This window comes from Xiphophorus couchianus, chromosome 7, assembly GCF_001444195.1.
Source record: "Xiphophorus couchianus chromosome 7, X_couchianus-1.0, whole genome shotgun sequence".
Classification (NCBI taxonomy): Eukaryota; Metazoa; Chordata; class Actinopteri; order Cyprinodontiformes; family Poeciliidae; genus Xiphophorus; species Xiphophorus couchianus.
In genome coordinates this window covers 29846481-29868405 of record NC_040234.1, presented here as the reverse complement: position 1 = coordinate 29868405, position 21925 = coordinate 29846481, and the positions used below count along the sequence as shown (strand labels likewise).

At 36.3% G+C, this 21925-nt stretch overlaps 2 protein-coding genes across 3 annotated transcripts; both read right to left on the bottom strand.

Moving 5' to 3' along the window:
* Positions 1-370: 370 nt before the first annotated feature.
* Positions 371-15203, bottom strand: ralba (v-ral simian leukemia viral oncogene homolog Ba (ras related)). 2 transcript variants are annotated; one of them, XM_028022720.1, is made up of 6 exons: positions 15056-15171; positions 13483-13531; positions 5164-5376; positions 4117-4325; positions 3488-3665; positions 371-1826 (listed from the first exon to the last, which is right to left on the bottom strand). In XM_028022720.1, the coding sequence occupies exons 3-6, from the start codon at positions 5275-5277 to the stop codon at positions 1704-1706; spliced, it is 624 nt and encodes a 207-aa protein (XP_027878521.1). In that variant the 5' UTR covers positions 5278-5376; positions 13483-13531; positions 15056-15171; the 3' UTR covers positions 371-1703. The 2 variants fall into 2 exon arrangements, with proteins under 2 accessions (XP_027878521.1, XP_027878520.1); XM_028022719.1 differs by lacking the exon at positions 13483-13531 and having other exon boundaries at positions 15056-15203.
* A 1054-nt stretch (positions 15204-16257) lies between these two features.
* On the bottom strand, positions 16258-21925 carry rmp64 (ribonuclease MRP subunit p64). The gene is made up of 9 exons (XM_028022715.1): positions 21787-21925; positions 21496-21650; positions 21257-21345; positions 20725-20853; positions 20510-20587; positions 18646-18947; positions 18480-18520; positions 17706-17917; positions 16258-17607 (listed from the first exon to the last, which is right to left on the bottom strand). The coding sequence occupies exons 1-9, from the start codon at positions 21872-21874 to the stop codon at positions 17274-17276; spliced, it is 1428 nt and encodes a 475-aa protein (XP_027878516.1). The 5' UTR covers positions 21875-21925; the 3' UTR covers positions 16258-17273.

Genomic DNA, 21925 nt, shown 5'->3' with positions numbered 1-21925 from the left:
CTTATCTGTCGCACACTCTGTTGTGTTCATTAGTTTTCATAGTGCCAAATATCCAACAATGTTTCCTGAGCTAAAATTGCACACAAGTGAGCTTTGTTAATGTTAATTAGCTGACTTTTGAAGAAAATAAGGTCAAGTTAATTTATTTAGTAAAAGAATAAATGAGGTCACCTAATAGAAGAATTAATTTTTTTTATTTTGTGTGATTACTCTTTTGCTAAAATTTTAAATATATACACCTACCAGGAGAGGATGATGTGGAACACCAAGCATAATTGTGGTAAATGACTTCATTTCACTTAAGTATTGCTCTCATGAATCAGCCATGGTTAAAACCTAAAACTGGTTTTAAATTATAAAAACATCAAGGTCAAGAATAAAGAAAAGAAACATTTATTTTGAAACTTTCATGCTGCAAGGAGACTGAAGCATGTTCACAGTAGAATGCATAAAACAAGGCATGTTACAAAGAATGGCTTAGGCAGTGGTAGAAACATCTCACTCACTACAGCACTTAATTAAACAAGAGTTAAGATGTAAAGCTTTGCTCAAAGACACAGTAAGGTAGTATAGTTCAGACAAATTGCTCTGTTAGCCCACATACAGAGTGCACAAATATAGTTTGATTTGCAGTTTAGTTGGCACAAACTATTTAAAAGTCTCCACTATGAAGAGACTTTTAAGGAATGAATTCCTTCATTCCTTCCTATGAATTGGCAATGAAATGCATGTTATTAAAATGTAAAGAAAAAATGTCATTATTGAAGATTGTCATCAAAATCCCAGAACATTGACATTCCTTTAAAAGAAACAAGAAATACCATTCTGCACTACTAGAAAGGTCGGAGTATATGAATGCTTTCTTCTGTGTGTGATAAACTAGTAAAGATATTGCATCATATCTGCACAAAGAATTAATTAATGAGTTTTTCAGTCCCCAAAATTCTGCAGCGTTTTACCTGCAGAATTACAAAGAATTTCTCTGATTAACTTTCTGTAATCCTACCAGAGCACGAAAGAAGAAAGGAATATGAAATAACCCTGTTTGGCCACAAATCTTCTAATTGGATTCCACTACCTTGAGAATCACGTGTGGGCACAAAAGTCACAATGTCTTGGGGAAAGATAAAGCTTACGCACTCAGAAAAAAAAATTATAATTTGAAATGTTTATCAATTCAAAGCAGCCAAGTTGAAAGGATAAGTCTGAACAGACCAAATGGATGAGACCTTCGCAGTAAATTTACTAGCAGTAAATGTAATCATTAATGGACAAACATGACAAACAGCAGCATTATAGTTCCTACAGTTTGATGAATACAGAAACAAGAGGTCTGCATGATAAGGTTAAGAGTGGCTTCGGAAATTTAACGCGTTGTTTACTGAAATTCAAAGGCATTATTCAGTATTAAACAGTGGAGAAATTCTTGAGCAGCATAGTTAGTGTCACTGGCAGTTTGGTCATTAGCTTAGTGTGAGCCATCAAGCACTGCAGTTTAAGTCACAGTAACAACAGTGGTCATCTTCCAGTTTTAGTATGTAAAATTGGCAACAAAGTGATTGAGATTGTTGTAGAGACTAATCTATCACAAGCCATTACAAAAATAATTATCAATTTCCATTTAAATGACAATGAAAAACATCTGTTTTGTTCCCCGGCAATACAGATGTGTGTTGTGGCTTATATTTAGGTCCATGAAGAGCTCAAAGTAAACAGCATCTCTCTCTGAAACTCTTCTTACTCTTCTTGTTCTTTCCTTTTCCATTTTTGTCCTTATTTTCAGTCATTTTCTTGCCACGCACTTCGCGCATCAGGTCGAAGAATACCTGGAGAGAAATGAGTAGCTACTTCACATGTTTGGGAGTCAGATAAAAATCAAACAAGTAAATTTGAGTTCATGTTAAAATTCAGTACTGTACAGAATTTACAAGTTAGATACGAGTGGTTACTGTTAGCAATTTGCACCAATGCTTTACAAATTTATGGTTTCATAATCACCAAATTTTCCATCAGAGAGTGAATGGAGTCGTCATTGGTCATATGGGGCAAGCTTCACTGACGGAAAAATATTATTTTGCTGTTTGTAAACATTCTTGTCAGAACTTAAATTCTCTTCTGGAGTGGGAAAACTTTTTTTTTGAACTTTAGGACCAGATTAAGTTAACTTTTGTTAGCATCCAAGATGCAAGAAACTGTTACTTCCTCAATTTTAGCTAGAAATAGATATTTTTCAAAGAATTAAGTTGGAAGCGTGATCAGAAACAAAACAACCAGCAGTTTCTTGGAATATATTTGGTTTTGGAACTTAAAAGTCAGTGACAAAGAGCCTCACTCATCTACTCTGCTAAAATAATAGAATTTTAAAATGGCTTAGGTCAGAGATGCGTTAATAGGTAGTCCGGGGTCTGCATTCGGCCTGCGAACCAGACATTGTGGCCCCTAAACTGTGATTTTACTTAATTTTTTTAATATAGACCGAGGCGGAGTGAAATTGTATGTTCCGTTTCCCTAATAATAAGAAGACAACTAAATGTCAGCCATATAATAAAGCAAGCAAGACAGTCATCTCCATGTCAACCTGTCACTCGGTCATTACTGCTGCAACACCAGCGGTACATTTTTACTTTCACTTTGGGAGTGGTTTTCTAGTTGAAACCTCCCCAGCAGTAGAAAACGGTGAATTCCAAATTTGCAGTGAAAGTAAAATGTACTGTATTTTTATGTGTTTATTCTCCCTCCAACCAACACAAGCTTGATGTGCTTAATTTACCAAGAGACCGTTGGTATGACAAAGCATTTGAGAGCAAGGAGAGGCATTTTGAAGAGACATTTTCTCAACCTTTTGAGTTAAGAAAAGTAAGAATAAAAGCTCTATGACCGTTTTATCAAGCTGCAAGTAGAATTCTTGTTCCATCCATGACACAAAATAAAACAATCCAACAGCATACTCACTCTTAGTGGCATGGATTTTAAAACAGATCTTACTGCAGATCTTAATTTCTGTGTTTACCAACAAATTCTGTGGAGGAGTTGATTCTTTCTGTTAAATTGAAAGGGAGTTGTAACTTTATATTAGCACTTATTTTATTTATTTTTAATTTACGAGATTCTTGAATTATTTTGAGTACAACTGTATTGTTGTATGTATGGACTATAATACATGGACCTCTGACTATGGAAAATTTCATTTTGGTCCTTTGACATATGTATTCATATAACTCTAGTTTAGGTAAATTATGCCTATCCTGACTATGGAAAATTTCATTTTGGTCCTTTGACATATGTATTCATATAACTCTAGTTTAGGTAAATTATGCCTATTAAGTAGCTGACAACAGTCTGGCTACCTGAGCAGGCTGTGTTGTTTACTAACCAATCAACATCAATGCTGTTGATTGTGACTAATTATTCATAGCATAAATTTACCATGTACACCTATAATTTTAGCCTATTTCTGTTCAGTAATGCAGTGAGTGAGCATTGGCACCTTATCCACGTTGGCTCTAGTTTTGGCAGACGTCTCTACATACTGGACCCCCCACTCCTCAGCCTTCCCGCGCGCCTCATCACCAGACACCTGCCGACGATCTTCCAGATCCGACTTGTTGCCAACCAGCAGGAGAGGGATCTTGTCCTCCTCCGCCTTCACTCGCAGGATCTGCTCCCTGCAAGCACAAAACAGAAACCTAATAAGCAAGTGCAAGGGTTGTCGAATATTGTTTTTGTACTTTGCAAATAATAGGTATAATTCTTAAACTAACATTTAGCAGGAGCATAATTGTTTTTGCAATATAAAGGGTTATTTTCTTCCCTGCAAAACAGATCCATGTTAGACTGCATGTAACAATTTTGTTGTATTTTTTTGGATCAGATTCAAGCAAACCTTTTTGTCAATTCCTCAGAACTGACACTGAAAAAAAAAGCTATTAATTTAATCCTAAACTGAACTTGTCTAAAACAATAACATGATTAAGGAGTAGAAAAAAATGTAATAGAATCATTTCAGTGATCACAGTCATTACCAATATAGCAACATGTAATCTAATTTACATCTCATCAAAGTCGCGGACCTTCAACAGATGCCACATTTACGTGCTTGCCTCACTGCATCATTACCTGAACTCATCTGTGGCACTGAAGGACTCGTGCTCTGTGATGGAGAAAACCAGCAGGAAGCCCTCCCCGCTGCGAAAATAATTATCCCTGATAGCAGCGTAGTCCTCCTGGCCAGCTGTGTCCAGGATGTCGATCTGGACTTCCTCCCCGTCCAGCACTACCTTCTTCCTGTAGCTATCTGCCTTAGTGGGTTCGTAGTCTTCGACAAACTGAGAAGGAGAACATTAAGACAATTTATTTTCTTGCGTTTTGAAGACTGTATGTGTGTTTGCACAAGGATACAGAACACCAGATTTAAACAACCTGTCAACCTTTTCACATTATCAGGTTCCAGTCATAACATTCAATATGTTTTCTTTGGATTTTATGGAAGTCACCATCACAATGTAATGTATTTTACAGATTAAAATATGAAAGGTTTGACATGCATTTGTATTTATTTCCCGAAGTCATTACTTTGCAGAATCATTGTTACTGCAGTGAGGGTGACACTACCACCTTTACCAAAGAGGCTTTTCATTTTTAAATTTTTACCAAAACAGCTCAATTTGAGACACACTGAACCATATGTGAATAGCAGAGTAGATTCTTACCTGGGTGTGTGTCTGGGCCATTAAACCATTGTAAATGTACAGCAAATGTTTCTAATTTTTGAGTTCACTTCAACAGAACAGAGACCTAGAGTTTTAGGCGGGCCAGAGTTCGATTGTGCAATCACATGTCCCCAAATGAACTGGACTTTCCAAGCAAACAAATTGGTGTGAATGCATCCTCCCTTTCACTTCACAATTGCACACTTCACACCAAACAGCATTAAATTACAAAGAAGTTTGTGGTTGTAATGTGTAAAAAAGATCATATGATTTAAAAGAAAGTTTGAGCTACTGGTCTTATTAAAGTGTTTTAGCCTCTCCTATATAGTCGTTTTGGGAGCCCTCATCTCATTTTAACAGCGTTTCCCAGGAGACCAATTAAACAAAGGGAACAGTGGGTAACTGATAAGACAGGAGTTTGCGGGTAGACCAGGTGTGTGTAGTATTAACTCACCTCATCATACATAAATTGCAGCGTTAGGGCGGACTTCCCAACACCTCCACTTCCCACCATTATCACCTTGTGCAGTGCCAGAGAACTCTGGTTTTTACCTTTATTGGCAGCCATCACTGGATTTTTCTTCGAGTCCTTCTCACACACTCAAACACATGTGCACTACCCACACGCACAACCCCACACATGCACACACTCGCCCACGACAGCGACCTGTGAATGACAAGAGAGGAAACTTAGCAGTGTGTACAGTGGATAACATCAATAAGGAGGGAACATGTGAGAAGCGGATGGGCAGATGGCAGTTGTTACTTAACAGATAGCAGCGCTCTGTGCCAAGGCTCTAGGCTGAGTTCCAACAAATCTTGAATCTTAACACCCACCGCCCCCTTTAAAGTGCCAAATTGCCTACTCATGAATCCGAGAACTTTATAAAGTTGCCCATCAAAAGGTCATTGCAACTGATCAGGAGTAATGAAGCCATCATTCTCCATGGCCAGGCTGAATTTACGAAAGCATTAAAACAGAGCATCATGTGCTGGAGCCATTAAAAACGAAAAAAAAGAAGAACTGACTGGCCATCTATCTGCTTTATAAGGGCCCTGCCCCGAGTAGGTGAAAGCTCAGAGTCAATTGCTTTTTGCCTGCTTCTGTATCTCCCATCCCTGTCAGATATAACTTTTAAACAGAGTGCTAACGGACTCCACCGCCGATGCCTTAAATGTCTCATCTGAGCTTCAATTAAAATGGAAATTATTTCAAGTGTTGAATGCACTGAGAGCTAAAAACCAAGCTTCTACTGTCAATATTTCTGCAGTTATTTAAAACTGTGATTATATCTGCATTACCGTCACATTACAGCTGGATAAAACACACTCTTCACATTGTATCTTTAGCAACTAGAAGTCCAATCATTTCTTGTGAACTTTAACCTTCATTTCTTGCTGAGTTTGTTTGCCAAGTGCAGTTTCTGTTTTGACAGCCTTAAAAAGCCAACCAAAATATTTATCTTACTTTAGTCCTTTTAAGTGATATTTTCTTTAATTTAGGTTGAAGAAATAAACAGATGGATAGAAAAATCCACCTCACAAGATGAGACAACAACATACTGGATTTCTCTGAAATATTTTAATTTTTTGTTGTTTTCACAGACTAAACATTGTACAGACTACAAACTTTTAAAGAATCCTTATACCATTATAATATTCCAGTTCAGCTTTGGCTGCATGTTCTTTTTATGCTTCTTTTAATCTATTGTAGTCATAATAACAAAAAAAGCACTGAAAATGTGAGATGCATTTATCAGAATGCAACAGCTCTGTGTGAGAGCAGCAACTGTTAAGACAAGCTTTCATTAACATTTTCAACTAAACCAAGCTAAGTTGAGTTGACATTTTAAACTACTGGTACCTTCACTGTTTTTATTAACAACAAGTATTACTTAATAAACAAAGCAGTTTCTGTGTGCATTTCCAACAGAAAAAGAGGATTACTTACTCTGAGATCTTAAAAGCCTGCAGACATATTTAAATCTAGCATTTCAATCACTGATACTTAAAAGGACAAAACAGCAACTTTGCATTAAGACCCCTAGCCTTTCTGTTATCTATTAAAAGTCTTGCTCTCTCTCGTCGCCTCAATGAAAACGTCTTGAAACATAGAAAGTACAGTTTCCATTTATTGCTTCTTTTGACTTCATTTTAAAAACACCATGCATCATTTTAAAAATGGCTAACTTTGCATCTTTTTCACTCAGTAACCTACTGAAAACTGTTGCCGTTAACGTGGCCTGGTGAAGCGTAGGTATGACCAAGTGTGTTAATGAAAAGGATTCTTTGTCTGAATTTCATGGCCAATCAAATTTGCATATTTCAATCAAGTTTGCCTCTACTCCGAATTGATTTTATATTGGAAAAATAAAAATAAAAGATAAAATTCATATAAACTATTGTTTAATTTACATGTGTCCCGTTTAAAGTAATCTAGTTAACGGTTCAAACAGTACAAGTGTTGTATATTTTGAAAAAAGAAAGCCACTGACTTGAATTAATCTACTGGCAGAATAGAAATACCAGGAGGAAGAACTCAGAGTAATATTTGTTGCATCTTTAACTACTAAATGCAGCTAATATAATTTATTAACTTATAAAATTCATCTCATCAGATGGTAAATTACCAGACATTGTTCACAGGAAGATAATTTGCTAGCAAGAATGTATCAGTGTCTCCAAGGTACAACATGTTGTACCTTGTGAACCTAATAGAGAGCACTCAGTAAAATAAAGTGCTCCTGGGTCTATTGTGCTCTGATAAAAAGCATTCTTCAATCTGTTGTGTGAGCTGATCTAATACAAAGACTTAACACAGTCATGTGTTTACCTTGCTCTGGATTGATGCCACTTCTGTCATCTATATCAGTGCATAGAATACCAACTGAGCCACCCAGCAGCAATGTATAGCCAAAAGCACAAGTCCAAAACAAAATACCAGAGCATAAAAATCACTTTGAAAACAGCTTTGACACAAAAACCTCTTTAAGTTAATAATGTTAGACTCTCCTGGCCCCTCCTAATACATTTATTACCTTATCTTTAACATTTTCTCTCTCTCTGTCTCTGTAGAGACAGATCCTTCCCTCCTCTCAGGATGTCATGCTAATGGAATCACTGAGCTGATTCATAGCAGTATTCATAATCTGCTCCTCCCCAACAGTAAACATTTCTGCTTGAAACCAGCAACACTCATCTGGAGACAAGACCAAGAGGAGAAAGTCTTAAAAAAATACCTTAGAATTTCCACTTAAACTTGTCATTGCAAACAGAAGGAAACAAGCCTTTAAATCAAATAAAACCTAAAAAAAAAAAAAAAAGATCTCTAAATGGGCCACATAATATGAGAAGTTTGAACATTTTTAACAGATAACAGCATCTGAGGATGTGGCATCATGGTTCCACTTTCCCTAATCAGGGAATGAAGCCTGACCTTTACTCTTCCTGTCTTTGTTATCCCAAACCAGGCCAGTGGAATAGTTGATATGAAGGATGCCCACACAAACACATTTACACACCTTCTTATGGAACTTGCAGAATTCAGCATTTATGTATACGGGTCACCATTTTAATTATTCACATGTAACCCACTTCCCTGTGCACAAGCACAGATGGAAAAACGAGGCAGGGATTAACATTAAACTGAACACAATAAACTAATTTAACCAAAACCTCCAACATTACAGCAACACGGTCTCAGAAATGCTCAAAGTCAAGATAAACCAGTATTCTGGCAAGTCTCAGATGTTTGGTACAAGCCCTTTAAAGAGGATCAGGGGTTGTGAAAAGGGAGGGGTGAAGTATAACAAACCACTTTGGTTGCTAGGCTTCTGAAAAATAGATGACACCATTGCAATGTGGACAGCAGACATTTATTAGAAAGCCCTTCCGAGAACTACCCAATCTTCAACTGCTGTTTATTTTAAGACATGGTTGAAACTAAAACAACTTTTCCAGGATTCAGCATAGAAATGCCTACAAGCAAATTTTTCACCAACTGAAAAATGTACTTGTCCACTTAATCAAAAGTGATGCAACTTTTGGTCATTCAAGTACGAAGTACGGGTGCACCAATTGCAGTTTTCTGGCTGATTGCAGATCTTTAAAAGGTCTGACCTGCTGATTCCAATTCTGGCTGATTCTAATTGTTTTGTCTGAAATGCTGCTAAAAATTAGCAAGAAAGGTGCTGAGTTGGCACCTTTCCTGGGGTGCCAACTCAAGAAAGGTTGAGTGGGGGTCACTATTATGGGGTCACTATTGTCACTATTGTTTACTGTAATGTGCAGACATTATCTTTTGGTCAAACATCTCTCATGGCAGAGTAACAGAGGACAGTGGCTGATTTTTAGACTTTTGCAGGTGTAGATAAGATCTGTGGATAAAATCAGCTTCAAATTTAAGTATCAGCCGATCAAAATCTCCCAATATTCTGAAAATCATGGCCAATTTATTGGTACACTTCTAGTACGAAGTGAAAATAATCACTAACTTTGGAAACAATTTGGATAGCATTCGTTGCTCATAACCAGTCCTGCCTGTATATTGGTATGGTCAAAGAATATCCACCATCTTGTTTTACAGGTAATGACTTTAACCATATCATTTATGTGCAGTAGCTTGGTCTCACACAGGTGTTGCATTATTACCTTTCAAGATTGATGAGAGTTGCATCAAACAACTTATAACAAATATTATGGTTTGTGATAAGATAATCTGCTCACCTCACCCTCAAAGATGAAAAACTAAATTACTCTCAACACTGACAACTTACTAAGTGAGCAGAAATACGTAATTACTAATTGGAGCAGAAAGTTTATGTTGAAATCTCAATTATATATTTTCTTTTTCTTTTTTTTCCAGAGAACTGCTTTGCTCTCCTTCATGTATGCATTACTCTTGTTGCATCTATATACCAAACAGCAAATCATCTTTTTAATGTTTTGTCTTTATTTGCTACAAGTCTCAAATGAACTCCAGGAACTGAAGGATAAATCTGGCTCTCAGCTTGTTGTGCCAAAACAATAACCTGACAGAGTCACAGTAATGAGGGGAGAGTAAGAATGGGTAAGACGTTCCACGACCCCAGACCAGGTTTCAAGACTACAACTTCTTTATCACAGTGCAACAAACAATGCAAAATTTAAGCGTGAAGCCCTGCAGGTGGCTTTGCATAAGTGAGTTTGGTTCTTCATATGTAGCAGTTATAATAGTCACCGCCTGTGGAGATCAGGAAATGATTTACTATACTTATAAAGACAGCTACAGCAGATAGGAGCCCATTTTCACCCTACAATGCATACTAACAAGTATCTGCCTGTGGGAGTGTACAGAGAAGCCTTTGACAAAACTGGGCAACTGAGAGCTTAAATCCTCCCCGTGTTGGAATCCCCTCAACTGCAGCAGCACTAAGTGGGTTGCTTTTCTTTTTCAAACCAATCTCTAAGAATGAAACACTTCTTGTTTCATTTAATATGAAAATATAATTTTATAAATATCATATTTTCATTTAATATGAAAATATCTTCCAGGTGAAAATGAGGTACTGTCTAAACTGTTCCTCAAACAAACTTGTCTTTTGTAGGGTTGAAACAATTGGGTTAATCGTGATTAAGCAATTGATGATATATTTGTCAACTAATTTGGTAATCGATTAATCATTAAATGGAGTTAACAGACTCTACTAGAGATCATTTGCAGAACAAACAACACCCTCAGAATAGTAATTAAGCCAAAACTGTGCAAACAATATAAACATTTGCATTTCAGATGATATCCATTTTTTGTCTATAAATGTGTTCTACTTTGAACTAGTTAATTGGCATACTTTTGGCTTCACCAGGTTCAAATTCTGGCAAATTGTAGACAATAAAATGTTTATTTTCTTATTTAAAAATAAATTGAACTATTTAATTTGCAAGTGATGCTTCGGTAGCTTTATGCTGAGCATGATATTTGCAGTGACATGCAACGAACAAAAAGTCAGCAAAAGCTTCTTCGAACAGCTGAGCTTCATTTGGATGTTTTTTTTTTCTTAGTCAGAGAACTTTAAAGGTAAATGCAGTAGTGTACTGTCCCATATTTAACATGATCTAGAATTTGGTGGTCACTTCTAAAGACACCCATCTCAGTTCATCATTTAAGTTTTACCATCTCCTTAAGGCTAAGTTACATACCACTGACTATGCATAGGGATGACACCTATGGCTAGAGTTCCACAAAGTAATTGTATTTGTGTCCTTGTCCCAAAAGCAGAAAAAAGGAAAAGTGATTTATTGACTCAAAGTATGTCTAACTCACTTACAGCAAGTGGCCATGTCTCCCCCCTCAAGGTCAATTTTATTGGGCTGTTTTCTGAACAACCTAAAACAACCAGACAAGTCATCCTGTAATGCAGGTGAGCATTAGAGGGTTAATCAGCTTTAATAATCCTTAATATTTTATACATGCTCTATGTATGCTTTTGTATTTTACAGATAAAAAAAAAATATTATTCTATTTTATTTTATGGATCTTTCTGTGTAAAGCCCAGTATTTAATGGGAAGTCAAAGTCTGCTGCTCTGCACAGCACCTTAGTATATTTGGATCTGATTAAATGTACAAAATGTAAATGTACAAAATTAAATTAAATTTCCCACATTAATACCTGGATTCTGAATTTAATTCAGAATCCACATATTATTACATGTCAAGTTGAATTAAGCATCTAAAAATATTTTAAAAGGTAAATTCTAGCAGTACTAATATAAATTTGATTATATACAATGATTATATATGCAATACAAAAAAATTACATATTATTAAAGCATTGCTTTGCATTATTTGAAGACAAATAAACATTTTATTGAAAGTTTAATTCAGAAAAATTTGAATCATTTATCCACTTTAAATTTAAAAAATAGAAACAGAGAATGATCACGATGGCAACCAGTATAGGGTTAATTCATCATTCTAGTTTAAAACTAACATTGTCTCAAGTTAACAGGCTTAATTTCATGCTGTTGAATGCCTTCTCTACCCTTCATTTTGCCACTTTTATACAGGTATAGATTTTTGAAATTTAAGGTAGAGGTTTGACAATGGGTGAGTTCTACATTAATCACTCTGTGCCGTCTGCTTTCAGATTCCCCAAACAAAAACATTTCAATTCAAATGTTTTTAAATTCAATTAGAGGATTATAAGTCATTAAAAGTGCTTTGAATTTTAATAAAACAATCAAAAGAGTGATTTGCACTCATTAGCCAGGGCATCAGATTGTTGTGTAAATTCATACCTCTTTATTTGGCTTGAGCATTTACATAAATACACACACCATCAAGTTTGTGAGTAGAGACAACCCACTCACTAGTCAGTGAGTGGGCCAACACTCACTGACACACTCAGTGAGTGTTGGCCTTGATTATAGCGCATTCAGAGAGTGAGAGACTGAGGAAAGACGGGGTAGTGGTCTAAGAGACTCCAGGTGTCCCTACATTAATGAGAGCTCTAAAATTGGAAACTCTCCTGCTGCTGATTAGGATGCAATGAAAGCAATTACAAGAAAATATTATTTAAAATTCAAGAATAAGAATCACATGTATATGAACCATGGAAGAAAAAAATGTAATCAATTCAATGAAAGTAGATCTAAAAATTCTGACACCAGCAGAAGTTTCCATCACGCTGAAACAAAGCTGCATTTTAAAAAGTCAAACAATTGCCACAGGTAGCGTCTGTCACAGCTTGGTAAACATGCCCACAGGCAGCAGTTGAGAGCAATAAGTTGAAGAATTTATGAATATGAACAATATAAAAAAAATTTAAAAAGGCAGAACGTTTTTACAAATGTAAATTTGCATAACTTGTTCCTCTTCCTCAGGGGAAACAGGATGCTCTGCTGTGTGTTGCTAGTTCCTTACATCCTCATCTACTTTCATCATCAAAAATGAGCTGAAGCAAAAGCTAACAATGTATCAGGTGAATGTCAGAATCAACATAACTCCAAGTCTCATTTAGTCGCTCACTCAATCACATTAAATTAAAAGGTAATTAGTAATTTTTTTACTAATTACCTTTGAAATTAGTAAAAAATTACAAAATCTGCAAAACATTGCAGATTTTTAAGCAACGTTCTAATAAGCACACAATAACTTAACACAAGTATATGGCTCTTTCTGTGTCTCTTTTCCTGTAACCTGAAGCTATTGGCAAAAACAACTCCCACTTCATACTTCTCATACTACTTCCTGACACAATTTTATTTTTTTTCATACACCTGACAGACCGGGCATATAACAGTTAACAAATACCACATTCCATACAGTCGCTTTTGTAGTTCAAACACTACATATGACAGTTGTGATGCAAGTGTGATCTGCTTCTAAATGTTTTTATTGCACACACTGTGGTGGCAACAAGTGACACACTGGTGAGTTTGTTCAACTCACCAGTACTTTCAGTGACGATATATAGTGTTTACTGTATCTTTTTGACCTACAAATGGCACAGAATAGATGGAAAATAACATGAAAACAGCAAAGCTGCATATTATTTGTGGACAAACAAGAGGTTTCACTTTAATATAAACTGTAGGTGTGTCTCTGTGTCTCATATATTTTTGGTTAAAATATGTCTGGTCTTCACTCTCTGAAATTACTTGCACTAAATAGGGTAGCCAGGAATTTTACTCAAGTAAGAGGAGCGATACTTCATTCTACTCAAGTAAAAGTATAAAGTATAGTGTAGTAAAATTACTGTGAAAACATTTTTTTCCTCATTAGTTACTACCCACCTCAGAAACATGAAGATGGTGAGGTCTGGATATACGCCATCCTGACTGACTGAAGAGAAGTGATGGGGGAAAAATGTCTATCATGCTCTGACAAGTTACAGAGTAAAACAAAGACAGTAAACAGGTGGCTACCAAACCAAATCCCATGCTGAGTTAAGAGAACATTGTGGCTGAAACAGAAATTGTTTAAAACCTTTTAGCCATTAACACGTATACTTGTGGTAATGTATACTTTGAAGTGCCTATGCAATGTTTTTAAGTTACGGCAAAAAAGTCCTAGACTAAAACATAGGCACCTTTATGAAATCAAAAAAGTTAGTTATCTGATATATCCAATGTGTTTCATTGCTGAATAAGTGTTAGAAGTAACATTTGAATCAAATCACAAAAAAAAGTAAAACCCTCAAATGCTGTTTGTTGTGAGAAGAAAAAATACCTAACAATCTGCATTAGCTTCTTAAAAGCCAGGCCAAAGCCCTACAAGACTGCCAAGCAATTCCTAAGCTGGTTTCCCTGAAAATGCTGCAAATGTGCTGGGCTCAGCATTCTGTTCACGAGTTGTTTATGGGGGATGACTGCATGTTTCATTCCAAAGCAGATCCTAAAAAACAAGTTTATGCAGGCAGTTATCTGGAAAAGGAAACACACATTTCACTTCCCCTGCTACCTAAATGGACCTGTCATTAATATCGAGATAGAAGCGTGGTGCTTTGCTAACACCGCCCTATACACCCCTCTTCCTTACTCAATAGAAAAGGGGAAAAACCAACCCGCATCTCTACATTACACTGTTTATATGTAAACTATCATCTGGCAACTAACCGAACTGGCTTTGGATCTTTATGACTCTGCATCCTTTAAGAGAGGAAAAGACGAACGTAAAACCTAAAGGTCTAATAGATTGGGTCAGGTTGCCTAGTCTGAAGATACCAACGGATTTACAACATCAGCAGAAGAACACATGAGCTAGTTTGGGTGTGTCTTAGTGGCAAAACTTTACAGTAGTAACAGTTATTACCAAGGTGCTTATTCAAACATTTAATGATGGGAGACATTATTGATGTACTTAAATTATGAGGAACTCACAAGGTTGTTAATTTTAAAAAGAGTAGTTCACCCGCTTGGGCTTTAACAGTTGCGAATACCATTATTGTTAAAGAAAAAATAAACAGTACTTCAAAACCACAGCGTAATGAAGTAAACATAAACGTTTATTCAGAGTATTTTTTACAAGTCAGAGAAAAAAAATTAAGTGCCAACAGATCGAGGGAAATGTCCAAATCAGTTATGCTAGCGTAAACTCAATCAATGGTGCTGGTATTATTCTACTATTAATCGGGTTTTCTATTTAGAAAAAAGTTTGACAACCACCACAACGTGACAATTTCATCACATTAATCTGGTAACTACCAGTTTTTAAACACCCATAATCTGTTAAACGCTGAGCACTTTGCCTCCAGCAGTCACTCGCTCTGCCCTTAAAAACGTATGGTAACGTTATTTCCAGAGCCATACCAATAAGCACATAATAATACAACTACTTTACCGAAATAAGAAGATTCGGACGCCTTACCGAAGCGTAGTTCCAATGACTGCCCTTGGTCGATGCTATCTAGCTGTCTGCTTTTCCAGCGCAGACCGACGCATTGGTTCTCCGAATACAAACCGCTCCCACAACAAAAGCCCCACCTTACGGAAGTAAAAAGAACATATGACAGGAAGTGACGCATCGGCCCTCGCTCCAGTTAAAGAACCCGGTTTGTGGTTTTTGTAGCTTGAGAACCAAAACCCTCGTCCAACTTCTTAAACCACTTAGCAGAAAATAAATAAATAAAACACAAATGCAAAACAACCAGGAAACAGATCTTGTGGTTTTTAAATCTTTTTCTGAAAGGCATTTTTTTCAATTTCACAGTGGAAAAACAACTAAGGACGGATAATTGATTCAAAATTGTACTATGGAACAAGGGTAAAAAGTAAAATGTCCAAAATTACTGCAATATTGTATTAAACTAAAGACATACAGTGCAGCAGTAGAAGTGGCCTTTCAAAGAAAGCCAGTTCATCACAAGTTCAAGAGACAAACAGAGACCAACAATACCTGCAAACACTTCTAAGTTCTGCTCAGACCCATGAATCAAATTTATGAATATGAGAGCATGTGTAATACTTGGTCCATACTGCATCCAGACAAAATAGCCTGCAATGGCAAGGCTTACATCAGATACTTTCTTAATCTTATAAACATTTTAGCACTATGATCCTCTTATGCAAATATTTCATCATAGTCCTTTTAATCCTTCTAATCTTATAAAATAAATAAAATGTAAAAAATTCTAAACTTGGCATACAATGCATTTTTATTTTTACATTTTAGGATAGAAAACAGAACCAGATTCCAGAAATTGCAACAAAACCTGTATTTTTGGAGAAGACAATAAAGTTGTCAAGTTTTAGCTTAATACAGTATGTACTCAAAACTCAGTGCAGCAATAAAATCCTAACTTTATGACTGTACCTTGATCCTTGGATAAAGATTAACAGATTAGGACAATAGCCTTGCTTTTCTCATTTTTATAAGGATCTAAAACCTGTTAAAATCACAGCTTTAAAAGAGCTACCAATTAACTGATTAGAGGCACAACAGTGGTGACGGAGTTCTCACCCTGAAAACGTATCATTCCATTTAACATAATCTGAATTGCAGGATCTCATTGGTTTTAAGATTAGATTGTTTAAGACCATTAATAAAGCAGTTGATGCTAGAGTAGATTCTGTAATTTACAATGAGAATTTTTATTGCAAAGCTACAACAGGGCATTCTGGACCTTAGATCTTAAAAGGAACTGAGACATAACTTGTCTAGATATTATGAGCTGTAACAGAAAACAATAAAAAGACGTAGGTCCCATTGTTTGCTAGCACCTTCTAAACGTATTCATGACTCTTGAACTTTAACCTTTTGTTACGATACAACTGCACATCTCAAAGCATTTTATTTGGATTAATGTAATAGAAAAACACAAAGTAGGGCACATTTATGCAGTTTAATTATTTTTATTTACAAATAAAAATCTGAAAAATGTGACATGTATTTGTATTCAACTCAATACGTTTGGAATACGTCTTGGCCAGAGTTCCTTAGCATTTGGTTTGTACTTTATGTCTGTTTTAACACAGAGACATAGTGTGTGTAGATTTCTTGTTTCCCTATTTAAGGAAAAAAAAAAGACTACATGCAGTATAAACTGACGTTGTGGCACTGAAGAACATTCAGATGCACCAAAGCACTGGTTTTCCTGTAATTTAGAGCTGCTGCTACACTGAGAGAAACTGATACAGGATCGCTGCGATGACGTCCTTTATCCTCCCAGATATCTTCTCATCTCCGATTTGTTTTGTGTGTCGATCTGAGACACGCCCGAGCGAACGGGTTGGACTTCCAGCGTACAAAGAAACAGATCATGTCGATTCTGTATTTTCATCATATTCTAGGCATTTGAATACAAACTATTAACCTACTACAAAAGTAATATCTTGGTATCTTTACGTTTGAAAAATTCAGAATTAAACACAATTCATGTACAAACTTTCAGAAATTCATCCGTGTCCTGTGTGATGAGGTGCAGCGATATAACAGGTATAAAATGTAAAAATATCTGTTCTAATACAACACTTGGCATAAATACAATTTACACATAGATCACTGACCTGACGATTGACCACATTTACTCTACATTGTCAACTTATGACAGTGTAGAGTCATAAGTCTTGTCTTGATTTATGAAGCATTACAAGCCTGCAATTGCAAATATATCATCTATGTCTTCATCGCTATGTGGGTTATTAATCTGTAATGCTCTCCTGGTTGAAGTCTTGCTTTTTTCGACATCTTCAAAATACACCACTGGCCCAGAGTCTTTTTGCTGTCCAAGCAGTCCTGTCCTCTTAAAACTAGTCCTGGCTCTAGATAACATAAATCTTTTCCAGAGTGATTTAGAATGACTTCTTCGGCCAGTGATCCTCTTCGTTACGGCCAGAAAACGAAAAGTCCTCACTGCTGATCCCTGGGGAGATACAGCCTGGCACACTTCTTGTCTGAAGACCCGAAGTTTCCTCTGAACACTGAGTAAAAGGGCAGATAATGAGAGCAGTTAGCATTCAAAATGTGTCACAGAAGTTGAAAGTCATGGTTGAACAATTTTATGTTTTATTCATCTTACTTGTGTCCTGCTGCTTCGAGACACTTCATCTTTTGGCACTTTAATCGCAGGAATGTAAGGTGACGCTTTGTCCTCTTCATTCTTTCAGAACTGCACCACTGAATTATCTCCTCCAGATTGTCATCCAGGAGTGAAAATGTAGTAGCCTCACTCACCTGTTTCTTGAACTCTTGTTTTTTGATTTGGTTGCTCAATTTTGAGATAGTCTTACTCTTTGAGATCAAAATGAGACAATAAGGTAAACAAGGACAAATAAATACAGCGCCCTCCACTGGTAAAGATGTGCTGAAAGGCTTGAAATAAATGTATCTTAGTCGCACAAGCAAAAAAAAAAAATAGGTCAGTCAGCTCACTGTGTTGTGATAAGATAAACATGGGTTCTACTGCAACTTAATTTTTTACAGTTCCAATTCATATTTATTTTTTTGTTGTTACTTTGACTGTGGAAACTGGAAAGTTTAAATAAAAAGCTAATTTCTGACACAAGAAGTAAGTAGTATCCAGACAAAAGGTGTTCTCTAGTCTTTCCCATTTTAAGAAGTAACTATGACAAATCAACCACAGGAAGCCATGAATTCCTAATTAAAAGTCCTTACATATTGTTTTTTTTGCCACAATTTTTGTGTACAAATATTTAAATAGGGGATTTTTTTTATATAAATGAACTAAACTCACTTAAATTAAATTTTCAATTTGGTTAAAGTTTTCTGTGAATAAAAATTAGCTGTATATGGCACATGTTAAAGGAATAAACATCTTGGTTATCATACTGACCTTGGAGAAAAAAGGCTTGTCGTCAACATCAAAACCGACACCTGCAAATAGATTTTTGGACAAGAATTGGTTAGGAGGAGCCAAATTTTGCAAACCAAAATACCAAACCAAATAAATGGAGATAATTGGTCTGGTCTTGGGCTTGTGTAATCAAGTGACTCCATACCTCTTTCTCTTTCAACAGCCACCCCAAGGTCTTCTTTAAAGGTCATCTGCTGTTTATTGTTTTTGACTTTAGGTGTCTTTGTTGCTTGGCATTTTGTTTTCTGATTTTTAGGACAAGTGTGAAATGCTGGATGCTTCTTCAGCACTGAAGCATCAGAGAGATCCAGGAACTCAGCCATATCTGCTGGCAAGACCGTGTTGGTGAGGAAGGGTATGGGTTTGGCTAGGGCTACAGCTTTCAGGAGTTCCAGGAGCCACTGGTAAAGATTGCAAAGGCTGACCAGCAAACCACGGAAAAACACCCTGATGAAGCAAAAGAACCAGATCAGTCATTTTATATGAAAAGAGAAAGCGTTTCTAAAAGACCACCCAAACAAAATTCTTTTATATATTCATTATAACTGTTTAAATTGTTGAATGTACAATACACAGCAGCCTAAAGCCAGGAATGCAGTTTCACAGGAAAAGTCTTTTCCTGCAGCATCAATTAGCTCCAATAAAAATGGCTGACAGAATTGGCAGAAATAGCTTTTATATACTCCTGCTTTGCAGAAATCAATCACAGACCCAAGCACGGTGGAGCAGTGTATGAGCTATAAACTTTACAGCCCCACAGAGGAGAGACTCTGCGCCAGGAGGTATTTGGATGGCTTCCATTTCTGGCACATTCATTATCAAATTTCTCCACAACTAATCACCAGTAATGTTTGCTTTCAGTCACTGTTGTTACCGTTCATTTACAACATTTACCACTGACTACTTAGTCCGAATTAGATTTCTTAGAGTTATCTTTACCCCTAAATGTCTCCCCATTCCTTAGGATTTAATTCAAGAAGTGTTTAAAATATCCTCCAAAGAAATGGGACACTTCTTCACAAATCCGATACATCAGTTTTCACAGAATCGTACAAGTAAGGATTACTGACTTAATATGGCTGAGTGTGTTGAGGATATCAATTAATCAGCAGACATCAGGCTACATTACTGTTCAATGCTTGTTAAAGTGGAACCAAACTATAATGCAGAAAGTACCCTAGTAAAAATACACTTTGCAATATTTAAACTAACTGCAAGAACACTTAAATATGTCAACAACTAATATATTAAGAACAGTTTTCTTACAATGGCAATACATCAAAAATACATCACAATGTTTTTTGTTATATAATTTTTGGTCTAGTGATAATATACAGTTTTGGAAAAAAATAATTTCTGAAAACACGTCCGTTTCCTGAATGAGAAGCATTCAGTTCCAATGTTTGTTGAATTCCAACACAAGCAGAAGTAATAATTATGTGGTCAAATTAACACAGTCAGTGCCAAAGACCGGTGGGAAGAATAAAATTTAAAATAATTTTATTCAAACCAAATATGGATTTCTTAACTGTATCCAGGATAAAATATTGGTAGTTACCGGTATATTAAAAAAAACAACAACTTATGAACTTGTTTCCTTTGGATTGTTTTATATTCAATTCAAAATACCTAATTAATCCCAAAGAGAAATGAAATGTTTTATTTCATATTACCTAACTTCTAAATATACGTAGATGGTAATGGGCAGGAAAGCCTTTCTGGAGTAGTCTGCACTACAGAATGTCTGCGTATCCACTGACTGAAAAACAAATTCAATTTATTATTTTATCTTAATTAGAATGGTTGTTGTGGTGGTATCATGCTATATATTGATAATGTCACACATAGTTTCTAATTTCTGGTCAAGGAAATCTGAATTCTGATGGTTTCAACCTTTGACTTCCGAGTCAAATCATTCTAAAAAGCAGAATTCAAATTATTTTTTGTGCTGCTCTATCTCCCACATCCAATTGCAGCTGCAAATATGGAAAAATAAAGTAGCTACTTACCATAAACGACTCAGCATGCTAGTTAGCACAATATTCAGGATGAGAAACTCCTCCCATTTCATCTGCCACTTTGCTAATCTGAAAAATTAATCTGTTAAAGACAAAATAACTCTGACAGAGATGTTCAAAGATGCATCACAAACCCTCTTTTGGTTCTAATAAAAATAACACTAAAGATTGATCTACAGAACAGTGTGAACTGCTAAACGGGATACAAGAAAGCTCTGCTGCAGCGAGACAAAGTGCAGCTCAGCAGCTTGCCAGCTCCCAGCACTTTCAGACAGGTCCACTCCAGCATGGGTTGACTCGGAACATCACAGTCACCCTTCGTCTTGCACAATGCCCTAAAACCCATGAAGAAACTGTAATTAGAGATGGTACATGCAGCTGCAACATGGTAAACAAAATGCCTCTGCAGACACTAGAGAGTGTGGGGAGCTCAAAGGATCATGGGGTTTTGGCTTTACAATGAAGTGACAACAAACTGAGTGTAGATTTTATCTTCAATTCTCTCTATTATTTATAATTTTCTCATAGTGTTCTGTTAGGGCAGTGCAATTTTGGTGAAAAAAATCACAATTAAGCAGTTATAATAAGAGGATTAACCATTAATCCCACATTTCTCATGGCTGAAAAAAAAATGCAGACAAAGAATTGTAATAACTGCATTGTGTTTTGTAATTGAAACACGTCTGGCTTGTGTGTTAATGATAGCTACATTTACAACAATAATTAGTTAAAACTTACAACTGAATCTGATTGGGACATAGTTCTATTAGCCCCTGAAGAGCAGAATCAAGCTTCATATTCTTCAGTCTGTTTACACATTGTTCAACCTGTGGGACATAAATAGACAAGCTCATGTAGAAATTCAGATTAAGATTGGACAGTCTGACACTTCTATTGTTGCTCGACATTCTGAGGCTTGAAAAGAGAAAATGTGACACACTGAAGCATAATGTGAGGTTTCTGCCTGTAGTTCTCACCTGCTGTAAGCCCTTGAAGGTCTTGTTCCCCCTGTAGCTGTTGTTCAGCATGTGCATCAGATCGTAGAGAAGCCGGATCTCCGTCTGAAGTAGCTTACTGTGAAGAAGCTTCAGGACCTCGCCGTTTTTCAGCAGCAGGTCTTTGAAAAGTCTAACTGCAAAACATTAACGGTGGATTGTCAGTATCCCTGCAAAAGCACGTGGTTAGGGTTAGGTGTATCATTTCGCTTGATGTGTCTTTAAGAATGAGCACGCAACAAGGGAAGACATTTTCTGTTTGGACGATCAAACCTGTTTTTGGAGCAACTTCTATGCGGACGGTTGAAGTTGCACAGGGATAAGGAATGTTTACCCTGTTCCAAAGCTGTTCCTCTGCCATGCTTCTCTGATTGAAATGTGCGGAAGTGGAATAGCCAATAGCTTTTCCAAC

What these genes read in the sequence shown, in the direction of transcription:
- ralba (XM_028022719.1), bottom strand. Translation starts at nt 5,277, where the DNA reads ATGGCTGCCAATAAAGGTAAAAACCAGAGTTCTCTGGCACTGCACAAG. An exon ending in TGCAATTTATGTATGATGAG is followed by an intron (nt 4,326 to 5,163) that starts GTGAGTTAATAC and finishes TCTCCTTCTCAG; the next exon opens with TTTGTCGAAGACTACGAACC. An exon ending in AGTGCCACAGATGAGTTCAG is followed by an intron (nt 3,666 to 4,116) that starts GTAATGATGCAG and finishes TTGTGCTTGCAG; the next exon opens with GGAGCAGATCCTGCGAGTGA.
- rmp64 (XM_028022715.1), bottom strand. Translation starts at nt 21,874, where the DNA reads ATGGCAGAGGAACAGCTTTGGAACAGGGTAAACATTCCTTATCCCTGT. An exon ending in AGAAGTTGCTCCAAAAACAG is followed by an intron (nt 21,651 to 21,786) that starts GTTTGATCGTCC and finishes AATGTTTTGCAG; the next exon opens with TTAGACTTTTCAAAGACCTG. An exon ending in CCTTCAAGGGCTTACAGCAG is followed by an intron (nt 21,346 to 21,495) that starts GTGAGAACTACA and finishes TATGTCCCACAG; the next exon opens with GTTGAACAATGTGTAAACAG.